The sequence below is a fragment of the Notolabrus celidotus genome, chromosome 11 (genome assembly GCF_009762535.1).
Source record: "Notolabrus celidotus isolate fNotCel1 chromosome 11, fNotCel1.pri, whole genome shotgun sequence".
Lineage (NCBI taxonomy): Eukaryota > Metazoa > Chordata > Actinopteri > Labriformes > Labridae > Notolabrus > Notolabrus celidotus.
Window position 1 is genome coordinate 18080113 of NC_048282.1, and position 13516 is coordinate 18093628.

Below are 13516 nucleotides of genomic sequence, written 5' to 3' on the forward strand. Positions count from 1 at the left end.
GTACTTTAAAAAATGATAAACAAATATTAAATGTTGGGATGTCTTTGCTTATCAAAATGACTTCAAAGCGCCTGGGTGTGTTCATGTGAAAACGATCTGATACACCAGCCATGTGATACATCACCCTGTAGAAAAGAACCTGAAAACAGGGACAGATTAAGGAAAGGTAACATCTGCCTCCACCGTTACTGAGACAGAGAGAGAGAGGTGATGCGTTTTTCTTTCAGACTATCTGATCTCATCATGCTGAATGGACTCAAGCGTCAGAGTGAAATACATATCTGTTAAAGCTGTTTGCAACAGTACAGAAGATTTTAAGATTTCACATTGTCATACCTTTGCTTTTGCAGATGAAACAGCCTTGGAATTTTGAGTAAAACAATGGCATTATGCAACACTTTAAAACCACATGTAGTGTTTTTTCTGTACATTCAGCGTCTGCACAGGCTGTAGATTCATGTCACAAAGTGTGATTTTCATTTATTCTCTTGTGAGGCTGCAGTGATATACAGATCAATACCTCCAGCAGCCTGGATTGATTTTGTCATGACTCATGGTCATCTTTAGTTGTATTTGTTGCCTATATCTCTGTTCTGTGTGTGTGTGTGTGACCTTGAGTGTGCAGGATATCACTGACCTAATTATGTATTTCTTGTTTATTGAGTCACATGATCGCTCTTGCAGAGTATGCGTCCTCAGGGAAAAGTGTCCTGGTTGCATTAATGTTCCCACTCCCCACAGATGTTGCCTTTCATCACGACCTCCAGAAATGATGACAAACTGCATAAAAATGATGCTGCAATCAGTAGTAACTCAGAAACCCCCTCAGCTACAACAGTCACACGTGTTTTTTTCTACCTCCTCCCCTCCAGTCACTTCTCAGTATACCTGGCTCGCCTTTCCTGTCCCGCCACAACAGCAAAAGCAGCATCTTCAGTTTCAAGGGTCGCGGCAAGGATGTGGGCTCCGAGAATGAATTTGCTGATGATGAACACAGCACGGTGGAGGAGTGCGAAGAGCGTCGGGGCTCCCTGTTCAGCCCGATTCGGCGGAACAGCTACAGCGGCTTTCACGGCAAGAGGAACAGCACAGTGGATTGCAACGGCGTGGTGTCGCTCATCGGCCCTGGGCCCGGTGGACGCCTTCTGCCTGAGGTGAAAATAGATAAGGCAGCTACTGACGACAGTGTAAGGAAGTCAATGAGTAGACCTATCTAGGCATGGCCCCTCTCGTCCGTTCCTTTTCTTTCCTGCTCTCTATCCTCTACTGTGTCATCTTTGCAAGTTCGTATGTATCTCTTGGCTAAGCGCTCGCGCCTCCCCTCCCCAAGCCCCTGCAGTGTATGCTGCCCTCTGATAGTAGGCAAAGGATGGAGACAAAAAAAATTAATTAGAGAATATACCATAGCCAACCTGTATTTGATAGCTTAGCAAAACTGGGTCTGTCAATGACTTCCAGCCAATTTTGTTGTTTGATTTGAACAATGAATGTCAATGTTATGAGTGTTCATATCAAAGTATTTATTCATACATACACCATACTCAAACTGTCATACAGGCACTAATCAAACAAACATAATTATATAGTTCTTCTGCATCCCCATCTGCCCATAAGATTTTTCACATATTTCAAAGCTTGATTAATATTATAAACACAACATCATTGTGGGACATCATCCAGTTTCTTTAACACACTTTATTAATTGAATACCATTTTTTTTGTTAACAAACAGCATTTAATGATGAGTTAACATGCTCCAGTGTGTTGATGTGTTCCTCCTCCAGGCGTCCAGGTCCTCTGCTAGCCTGTGTGGGTAGATCTACAGTAGGAGGCGGAAGAAACAGAGGGGACCAACACTATAGAGCCACAGACATTTTTATCTGCTTCCTTATTACACTGTTAATATCCCAGAGCAAACACACAAGTAACACACCATCCTATCAGGTCGTAACAACGTAACTCAAGGATAAAAGGAGGGCTGCTGTCCTTGTCTGTCTTTACATTTCTCTGTTTTCCAAACTCTCCCTGGTCAACATTAGTGGATTAGATGTGTCTCATTCTAGTTAGCATGGTAGATTAAAACCCCAAATTAGAACAAGCATGACATAGACTAGTAGAAAAATGGCTATGATGTCTGTAATTTCCTCTCCTTCTCTTTGACTTGGAGCATGCTCATGCATGACAACTGGACTGATCTGAACTACCTTCCTCCATATTATCTTTTACAATGCTCTTGACTTGATGGTTGCAATATAAGTTGTATGGTTTCAAAGTAGGAAGATACATTAGCCTTAATTTGCCAGAAACATTAAAATGGCCATATTTGGGAGACATTTTGTAAAACAACCTAATGATTATATTGCAATGGCAGCAAAGCCTCCATTACTGCATGACAGGACTGAAAATGCATTCATGCAAAAGCAGTTCTCCTTGCACAATATCTCACAATCCATTTATTATTTAATCTGGATGAGCTAATTACATTCAAACACAATTAGGTCAAGTAGCCCTAGACCACTGCTCCCACTTTGGCTGAGACCTGCATGCATTTACAGCATACACACATCTTCCTTGAAACCAGCATTGAGATAGAAAAGAATTAAACATGACCTGCCCCTTTCCAAAAAATCGTATCCTCAACTACTTTTTTCCTGCCAATGCTGTTGTGCACTTCCCTCCGCCGGCCACCGGTGGTGATGTGGGATGGTGTTCATGTCCTCTCCATGGGTGCTTGATTCTTCCTCTCCTCCTGACAGCCGACTACTGAGGTTGAGGTGAAGAAGAAGCTGTCGGGCTCCCTGATGGTGTCTGTGGACCAGCTCAATACCTCCTTTGGGCGGAAAGAGCGGGCCAACAGTGTCATGAGCGTCATTACCAACACACTAGTGGAGGGTACTGCAACTTTAACCCAGCTATTTTACCTGCTCTCATTATTCTTTAACTAGGGCTGCTGTCATCGGTTGATTAGTTTGACATGAATTTCCTGCTTATCTGCTTTGCATATCCAACAGTACCAGATACATACAATGCATACAATTTTTTCTATCATTTATTACCATTGCATGCGGTAATCTCAAGCACGCCATTATGTTTGTTTTTGACGTTTGATCCGCGCTATGTCTTCAGAGCTGGAGGAGTCTCAGCGCAAGTGTCCGCCATGCTGGTATAAGTTTTCTAACACATTCCTGATCTGGGAGTGCAGCCCTCAATGGATTAGGATCAAGGAGATAGTTAACCTGATTGTCATGGACCCCTTCGTGGACTTAGCCATCACCATCTGTATCGTCCTCAACACCCTCTTCATGGCGATGGAGCACTACCCGATGACGCCGGACTTTGAGCACATGCTGTCTGTAGGCAACCTGGTGAGTGGTAATCTTTTCTTTTTAAAACATATTTCACCTGTTAAAAATCTCTTCTGCTTCTTTTTGCAGCTCCCAGAGAGGTGTTATTTTTGGGACCATAATTGGCAGCTCTTTCATAGGCGATTCAGAGTTGAAAGGGAAAAAAAAACACTCTCAATCCTCCCCTGCTGCTTCCTTGTTTCCATGCTTTTCTCATTTCTTGCACGCACACACATGTTCCCTGTCTTCTCCTTTATCTCTCTTTCTCTCTTCTCCTTGAGTGGATCTGCAGTTTGTTTCAGTGGGACCAGCTAGTCTCTCTGCTGGTTGGCTGACTGGTGGGAGGCCTGCATTAATATTTCATGGAGCCTGATCGATGAGCTGCTCTAAAATGGTGCCTGAATCATGACTTGGTTAACACAACCTGGCCATTTTTACTATAAGCATCTTGGATATAACTGAGTGAATCTACATTCTCTAGACATGATCATTGATTTACTTCTCAGTGACACATTCAAAAACAACTTCTATTTTAGCCCTCCTGAACCATATGTGTAACAAGGGACACAGTGAATTGTTTAGTTCTAGACTGAATGTTCTCAATTCAAGTAGCTCAGAAAAGTGTTATTTCCATTTCTGCTTCAGAATAATTTTAGAAAAAGGCCAATGGGTGGAACAGGTGGAAATATCTAGGTCACCTTGATGCGAAATGAGTCATCGCTTCACTCACACACACACACACACACACACACACACACACACACACACACACACACACACACACACACACACACACACACACACACACACACACACACACACACACACACAGACAACCCTTATTTGGACTAACATTGTGCATTTATCCATTATGTTTTCTTTATGATGGAGGATAGCCCTGTGTAATTTATTAGAGCTGTTGTGAGACCACAGAAGTGCCATTAAATCCCTTACTGAATACAGAACAGCTGACACACACAAATAAGCTAACGCTGACTAGATGTGCTGCCTATTTAAATGAATTGATTATGCACATTGGTAATTTAAAGCTGTTTAGTTACCACAGAGATCATGTATGTTATGATGGATTTCTCTTGAACAACTTCACTACCGGTCAAAAGTTTGGACACACCTTCCCATGCAATAGTTTTTATTTATTTTAATTATTTTCAACATTGTAGATCAATACTGAAGACATCAAAACTATGAAATAATCTGGTTTTGCCACAATATGGATTACAACAGTAGTCAAATAGGGCTATCCATTGTGTACTAACCCTACCTCTGAACAACACAACTGATGGTCTCAAACACATTAAGAGGGCAAGTCATTCTACAAATGAACTCTTGACAAGGTTCATGTTAATTAGAAACCATTCCAGGGGACCACTTCATGAAGCAGAAATAATAATTCCACATATGTTCTTTCATAGCTTTGATGCCATCAGTATTAATCTACAGTGTTTCAAATAATTAAAATAAACAACAACCATTGTGTTTCCAAACTTTTGACCGGTAGTGTATGTGCTGAAGTCATGAAATAGCTCATAAAAATTTAGGACTCATTTTTTTCATGTATCCTATACGAGATAGATAGGATCAAATCCAATTAATTGAATTAAATATATGCTTTTTTTCTACCTGCCAGGTGTTTACTGGGATCTTTGCTGGAGAGATGCTTTTTAAGCTGGTGGCCATGGATCCATATTACTACTTCCAAGAGGCCTGGAACTGTTTCGACGGCTTCATTGTGACGCTAAGTTTAGTGGAGTTGGCTCTGGCTGATGTTGAAGGCCTGTCCGTCCTGCGGTCATTCCGATTGGTAAATAGTCCGTTTACACCTCCCCCCCTTTAAAAAAAAACAGGCAATAGCATTTGGGGTTAGCATCTCAGCACATTTTGGATGTAATTTTTTTTAAAATGCCGTGTTTTTTTTTACTTTCTCACCATTAGCTCAAATTGTGTGACTAAATCGTATCTCCGTGACTCTTCCTACCCTATCCCATTTCAGCTGAGAGTGTTCAAGCTGGCCAAGTCATGGCCTACCCTTAACATGCTGATCAAGATTATTGGTAACTCTGTTGGAGCCTTGGGGAATCTGACCCTGGTGTTGGCCATCATCGTCTTCATCTTTGCTGTGGTGGGCATGCAGCTTTTTGGCAAGAGCTACAAAGACTGTGTGTGCAAGATCGCCAAGGACTGTGAGCTCCCCCGCTGGCACATGAACGACTTCTTCCATTCCTTCCTGATCGTTTTCCGAGTGCTGTGCGGTGAATGGATTGAGACTATGTGGGACTGCATGGAAGTGGCGGGTCAGGGCATGTGCCTCATCGTCTTCATGATGGTCATGGTCATCGGTAACCTTGTGGTGAGTTTTTATACTGGGAGGGTAATGCCGGGCTATATAAGGTGCACTGTTGGCTATCCACGCCATTGTTAAAGAATAAAAATATTCTCGGATGAAAAGATTAGCACTCAACATCTCATTACTTGTTTTTTATTCTGTCATCATAGGTGTTGAACCTGTTTCTTGCCTTGCTGCTGAGCTCATTTAGTGCTGACAACTTGGCCGCTACAGATGACGATGGTGAGCCGAACAACCTGCAGATATCTGTGATGCGTATCAAGATAGGCATAGCATGGTTTAAAGCAAAGATGCGAATAGTAGTAGCCAGCCTGCTGAGGAAACCACCAGTGGAGGACGAGCAGAAGCCTTTAGATGACATGTATGACAAGAAGCTGAACTGCATCGCTAACCACACTGGGGTGGACATCAACCGAGATCTGGACTATGCAAAGAATGGTAACGGCACCACTAGTGGCATTGGCAGCAGCGTGGGAAAGTATATGATCGACGAGGACCACATGTCATTCATCCACAACCCGAACCTGACTGTCTGCGTGCCCATAGCTGTGGGAGAATCTGACTTTGAGAACCTAAACACAGAAGACTTCAGCAGCGAGTCAGAGAATGAGAACAGCAAAGAGGTCAGTTATTGTTTTATCCACTTCAAATGGTTCTGAATGAGGCAGGAAATGACTAAAGTTAGAGTAGAAGTGGAGGCATTCAAAGCATTAAAACGCTTTTCCCTAGAACTAACAACATTTAAAGGTTTTAATGTTCCACGTGCCGATGTTGTTGTTGTAGTTTACAGTCCTTAGCTACTCTACACTGTGCAACTTCCTCTCTCAGCACAGCAAAACCTTGGGTGTGGCTGTCTACTCTGCACTGTCAAGACACTATTATAACTCCATTACTCAATGGGAGTCCTTTAGAGTAGCTTGGCCAGGCAGGGGATGTGGATGAAATGGATATCTGCTACTGAATGTCATTGGACAAAATCCATTTAGGAGACTTTTAGAACAGATGATCTGCAACATGATATTCCATTTGAGTGTTCATGTGTATGATATATAAGGTTCAGGGTTGCTATCTTGTCCATTTCAAAACGAGATAGAAAAACTGATGTGTTGAAATATCTTTTCCTTTGAAAAATGGAATGCAAAAATGAATGCACTCTGGAAATGACATGAAATTTCTACTTCCTGTCTCCATAAGTTTAGCTTGCTCCATGATTTGTATTACTTAACTACAATATGAAGAAACAAGACAAGAAAGTCTGCCTCTTGTCTGCATCTGTGCTCATGTGCATTCAGGCTTCCATGTTAGTTAGCTTGTGTGCTCACACAGCTGTGTCTCATCTGTGTTTCTACAGCTGGACGACACCAGTTCATCAGAGGGCAGCACCATTGACATCAAGCCAGATGTGGAGGAGGTGGTGGTGGTGGAGACTGTAGAGGAATACATGGAACCAGAGGCGTGCTGGACAGATGGTGAGGCCACTGATCCCACTGCACCCATTACATCCACCCCACAGCTCAGAGACTCCCCTGGGCTGAGTGGAAGTGATACGGCTGTGGGGGGAAGGATAGTTTCATTAAGAGGGATCACTCACACATGGAGGCTCTCTCTATTTATCAGTCTGTCTGTCAGTATGTCTGTATATAATGCCTTACTCTTATGCTCTGATTCATAATATAAGATAGATAGATAGATAGATAGATAGATAGATAGATAGATAGATAGATAGATAGATAGATAGATAGATAGATAGATAGGTAGATAGGTAGATAGGTAGATAGTTAGATAGTTAGATAGATACATGTCCATTACTTCCATCTGCTCTTATCTAACTACATCTTTCCTTATGTTTCCTCAGCTTGTGTGGCAAAGTATAAGTGCTGCGATGTTCCAATCACTTATGGCTGGGGGAAGCCCTGGTGGTTCTTGAGAAAAACTTGCTACCTGATTGTGGAGCACAACTGGTTTGAGACCCTCATCATCTTCATGATCCTTCTCAGTAGTGGTGCCCTGGTAAGGGGGATTAAAATTAACAGTAAATTACAAAAAAAAAGTAAAAACAGAATTAATATAAATTACTAAATGAAGAACTGGACTACTGGATAAAGACACGTTAAATATTAAAGTACTTCCCGGTGATTGGTGCGTACGATGGTAAAACAGACTGATCAGTGGTGCAGTCACTTTGGTTTCATAGTGCAAGTGTTGGTTGGGGGAGGAGCCAGGGACCTGTGATTAATGGACTGTACCATCTATCAAACAGCGATTCTATTTTGGGGGATGGACTGGAGCCTTGTTCCCAAGCATGCCATATGCTGCTAGGATAAAAGGTTGCTGTGGAGTTATTAGAATTTTTTCACAACAACACATTTATTCAAATCTTGTAAATCACTGTGACTGACCATCAATGAACAGGCTGTAGTGCTGTGTACAATTTCATTAGTGGAATCATAAATCATGAGATATATTATTTCCCTTTCAGTCATCGACATGGCTGATGTTTTTTTTCCTGTTTCTCCAAAGGCCTTTGAGGATGTGTACATCGAGCAGAGGAAGACCATCCGGGTCATTTTGGAGTATGCTGACAGGGTTTTCACCTACATCTTCATCCTGGAGATGTTGCTGAAATGGGTTGCTTATGGTTTTGTCAAGTATTTCACCAATGCCTGGTGTTGGTTGGACTTCTTCATTGTGGATGTAAGTCCCGCTCTTGTTTTTTCTTTCTTTTGATCTTAGACTGGAGCATATGAGCTGTTACTTGGTCATCAACCACACCCATCCAACAGCAGCACATCGGTACAAAAACACATGCAGTCTGTTAGACTGCAGAGCCAATGCAAAATTATGCTTCTTTAACCATTTATATGGTCAATGCTAGTTTTTATAATAGATTGTTCGGAGCCCCTCCAATGCAGTCATTTATATTACAGGAGATGATGATTTTGTTGCTCCTGTTGTTTTCAGCTGGGTGTGGTTAGGTTTCAAAGGTCAGGTTATCAATTCAGTTTCTGCTTCATGGTATGCATTGGGGGAGATGGCATGGTGTTTACATTAAGAAGAATATTTTTTTGAGTGTGATCGTGTCATATGGACAGTGTTTTACAGGACTGTGCTGTAGTCTGTCCTTTTTAAGTGAACTCCTGCCAAGTCACTTTTTGCATCTCCATCAGGCAAAAGTCCCAAATTTTACTTTGTTGATCACTCTGAGATGCTTGAATATGTAGAAAAATATCTGCTTGTGAATTCACTTTCCCAGTGAGCCACCAGCTTGCTAACACCCCCCCCCCCCCCCCATTTCCTGCTTCTGCCAACATTCAGGGTATTAAAATTTGACTGTAAACACCCTATTACTATGAAAAACGCACACATTTAATACCCAGTTCCTTGCTGATTACAACCATATTCAAGTTGTGCTCAGAGCAATGAGATGTGTAAATGATGTGTCTCTGTTAAGCTGTCTCTGTCTGTGTCTCTGACCTGTAAGATGTTTGATATGTGCCTTTGTCCTTTCTCTCTGTGTACTTCTCTGCCCCTTTTGTCAGTCAAGATTGAAAGACTGAAATGGGGAAAATTCTGAACCCTGTTCTCAATAGCAATTATAATTATAATATGTATTATTATTGAGTCTATCTGTAAGACAACAAAACCTGTGATCGCAAGGTTTCTTAGATATTTGTGACCAATTTTGAAAAAAGAGAAAACTGGTGGGATCAGTTTTCCTGGCTTTAGGTATTCAAGCATTAACATAGGTGCTGAATAGGATTAAGAATTTCCCTTATTTCTGACTTTCTCCTTGAACTAACCACCTCTCTGCAGTGTCCAACACCTCAGACAATACCTGTGAATGGACTCCTATCAATGGCTAGAGGTTGCCATGTTGACTCACCTTAAACACCTGTATCCCTGATCACATGTAGAAAACACAATGTTATAACATACCATAGACAATGTACACATAGTTGAATTAATATGGATTGCTGCATGCATGTGTTTTTCAAGTTTAAGCATTTTAAATCACAACCCCAATTCAAAAAAAGTTGGGACCCTGTAAAATGTTTTTAAGAACAGAATTTAATGGTTTTTAAATCATTGAATCCCTTTATTAGATAGAAATAGTGAAAAGTCAACAAGTCAAACCTTGAAACTGAATTTGTAAAATAGTTTTATGAAAACTGTTTGCTCATTTTAATTTGATGCCAGCAACATGTTTCAAAAAAGTGAGGACAGGGACAAAAAACATTGAAAAGTCTTGTAATAGTGGAAAACAAATGGAGGAACATCTTCCAACTAATTATGTGAACAGTCATGCAAAAAATTTGTAGCATGACTGGATATAAAATGGACATTCCAGAGATGCAAAGTCTCTCAGAGGTAAGATGGGAGGAGGTTCACCACTCTGTGAGAGACTGCATGGGCAAATAAAAACAATTTCAGAATAATGTTCCTCAGCATAAAACTACAAAGAATTCTGGGATTTCATCATCTACAGTATACAGCATATCATAAAAAGATTTAGAGAAGCTGGAGAAATCTTTGTACAAAAGGAACAGGACCCAAAACTTATACTAGATGGCAGTCATCTTCAGGTCCTCAGGCTGTACTTTATTTAAAACAAACATGACTCTTTAGTGGATATCACTACAATGGCTTGAAATCACTTCCAAAACCATTGTTTGTGAACGCAGATAATTGCCTTGTTTAAAAATATAGGTGAAAACAGTACCATGCAAAGAGGACACCATATATTAATATAATCACTGGCCACTTCTCTGGGCCTGAGCCCATTTCAGATGGACTGCATCTGTGGATGCATAGTGCCAATGGCAAGGCTATCTACAGATCTGGGAGGGTACCTTTTATGCTGAACGATTACAAAGGTTTTGGAGCAACATATTCTGCCATTCAGAAAATGCCTTTTTTAGGAAGAGCTTACATATTTCAGCAAGACAATGCCAAGCCACATTCTGCACGTCCACAACAGCATGGCTCAGTAGTAGAAGTGTCCAGGTGCTCAACTGGTCTGCTTTCAATCCTGACTTGTCACCCGCTGAAAACATTTGGCACATCATGAAACCAAAAATGACCACACTGTGGACCCAAAACTATTGAGCACCTGGAACCCTATATTAGACAAAACTGGGAAAGCATTTCACTTTCAGAACTCCAGCAACAGATCTCCTCGCTTCTCAAATGTTTATAAAGCGTTGTTAAAATCAAGAGTCAACGCAACCAATTGTTAAACATGCCTGTGTCCCAACTTTTTTGAACATGTTGCTGGCATAACTCTTAAAATGAGCATTTGTTTTTCATAAAACAATACAAATTTTCAGTTTCAACATTTGATATGTTGTCTTTGCACTATTTTCAATTAAACTTGTTAAGATGATTTCCAAACAATCAAAATCTGTTCTAATCAACATTTTACAGTGTCTCAACTTTTTTGGAATTGGGGATGTAAAAATGACACATATTAAGTTTCCTAAAGATTCCGAACACAGCTATTTTTAATCCATATATGTAAGGTTCACACATATTAAACACACAGACTCAATATATACACTCTGATTCTGGTAGTTGCCATGGTAGACTCCCTCCCTGTGGGTGTGTTGTCAAGCCCAACACTTGGGACAGTGGAGGACATCACGTTTCCCAAGTTGTTAAAAATGTTACAAAAAAGTAACATCCCTCCTCCCCTCTTTCCCTGTCCCCCTTTCATTCCCTCTTGAAAGTGTAACCTCAGGAATGTGGTGATATTGTGCTGAGATGTAATGATGGTGGGTGACAGGCGGCTGACGGTAAGTTTGGTCTTCACTAGCGCTCCCCCTCCCCCAAAATATGTATGTTGGATGAGTCTAGGTTGTGTTGTGTGCCTCTGCCGTCCTGTGTTGTGGGGTGAAACAACGGACTCAGAGGGGGCACCATCATTAGACCGGCATGTATTTTGTTATTCCACATTTCCCTTGTGTTAGTGTCTTATTCTGTTATCCATTTGATTTTTGTCTTTCTGATATTCATTATAAGAATGTTTTTTGTTGGCTTAATAAGGCACAGAGCAGAAATGTAGTACAAGAGAGCAGGTGTTTTAATTAAGGCAGTACATGTACTGAAGAACTCAAGATATATGTCTTTACTTCTCAAATTATAAGGTTAAATATGTTGTTATGGATAAATATCTTGTATAAGCAGTTAGAAATAATAAGTTACTGTAGGAAGTATATTAGGAAATATTAGTTTAGTATTGCAAATGAGGCTTAAGTGAGAGGTTAATAGGTGTCATACTCCATTCATCTTTCGTTTTCACTCAGATTATTATCATTGTTTTGTTGTTTTTCCCTTTGCTTTTATTTTGCATTATTTCTGTTTGGTCTGTGCTGTCGTCATCATGGGATCACAGCCCCAGATGTCATTGGCCTTGCCTTGCAGAGCTCTGTGAGAAGGACGTTGAAGCGCTGAGGTCACTACCACACAGTTGGCCCAGCAGGGGGGCCAGAGGCCAGACGCCCAAAAGGGGCTCTCCAAGGGGTCAGGCTGAAGGTGACAATTACCCAAAACACTGTAGTGTAGATCCAGGCAAAATCTTTATTTTACTGCCTTCCCCCAAAACAGCTCTGGGTCAGAACATTTGTTTGAATGGGGTTTTGTGCCAAAGAGCAAGTACTGAACCTGCATAAAGACCCTGTCCAGGTGATCCTTACCCTGGTGTTCAAACGTGGTCTGACAATTACGCTTAAGCCCATGCTACATTTTTGATAACATTTCTTTGGTTTTGATGCATTTCACCTTTAAATGCTTAAAGAGCTGGCCTCTTGCTATCTAATGGCTTCAGTCAAAATGAAGATTTTGCCTATTACAAACCTCCCTCCGTGACTTTGGTAAGCTTTGGATGTTGTGTACTTCTTGCGGTGAGTTTGACTGGTTTATGTCAGTGGCTGGTTGGAGGTGCTATCACGTGTTCACTTTTGATATGTTTCCTTATTTGTAAGGAACTGGTTCTCCTCCTTTTCAGTTCCTTCAGCTTCCTGACCAGGGAAATTATGAGTTAAACACATTTTTCTAAAAACTTCCAGAGGTTACGTTTCCTTTGATCAGGTTCTAATTTTGGAAAAAACACATTTTTCAGACTTTCCCTGATTCTGAGCCTGATCTTAATGCAGCTGCCCCCTCTTCATTTGGGAATATTGGCATAGAACCACAGAAACCTTTTATACAAAGCTTCCCTGTGCAGCAGCAGCTTATCTTGAGGTGACTTCATCAAGGCTAAGTTATTCCCATGTAAGCTCTCAAAGGACATTAGTGCAGCTTACCGACCACACCAACCATCATCCATTTCCTCCTTTGTTAATAGTACAATACTGAGCATGTGTTAAATTAACCTAGAGCTATAGGGGATTTACATAAACCAAACCATAATTCAGGCCAATCTGCCCCAATTTAAATTGATTTAGTGAGCATTGAAAATCAGCTCTTATATTCATATCTGTATATTATATAAATCAATTTATAATATTGCTGTAGATGTCTTTACAAAAGATTTTTGAGATAATGACACAGTTGAAGATTATGTGAGAGTTTTGAAGTATTGATAACACAGTGTAAAACATTATTTAGCTGCTGCAGGTGGTTGCTGTCGGACATGAGGATTTGCACCAGTTTCTTTGAGGTTGTGTGATGTTTAAGTCAACCGTTAACTGTATGTAACTCGACTGCACTTTGTTGATTTTTGTCCTTTCAGTGCCATCCAGTGCTAATAACTATACCGAGTCTGCCCTTATCCTCCATCCTCGTTTTATGTGCGTGGTTCATGTGACTG

At 40.9% G+C, this 13516-nt stretch overlaps 1 protein-coding gene across 1 annotated transcript in view; it reads left to right on the top strand.

Moving 5' to 3' along the window:
• Window positions 1–13516, top strand: part of scn8aa (sodium channel, voltage gated, type VIII, alpha subunit a) — a 42446-nt gene that overhangs the window by 15784 nt on the left and 13146 nt on the right. The window contains exons 11-19 of the mRNA XM_034696655.1: window positions 873–1154; window positions 2757–2892; window positions 3127–3365; window positions 4993–5166; window positions 5356–5712; window positions 5859–6332; window positions 7061–7178; window positions 7565–7719; window positions 8230–8403. Coding sequence (XP_034552546.1) covers window positions 873–1154; window positions 2757–2892; window positions 3127–3365; window positions 4993–5166; window positions 5356–5712; window positions 5859–6332; window positions 7061–7178; window positions 7565–7719; window positions 8230–8403 — 2109 coding nt within the window. The remainder of the gene's footprint in view (window positions 1–872; window positions 1155–2756; window positions 2893–3126; window positions 3366–4992; window positions 5167–5355; window positions 5713–5858; window positions 6333–7060; window positions 7179–7564; window positions 7720–8229; window positions 8404–13516) is intronic.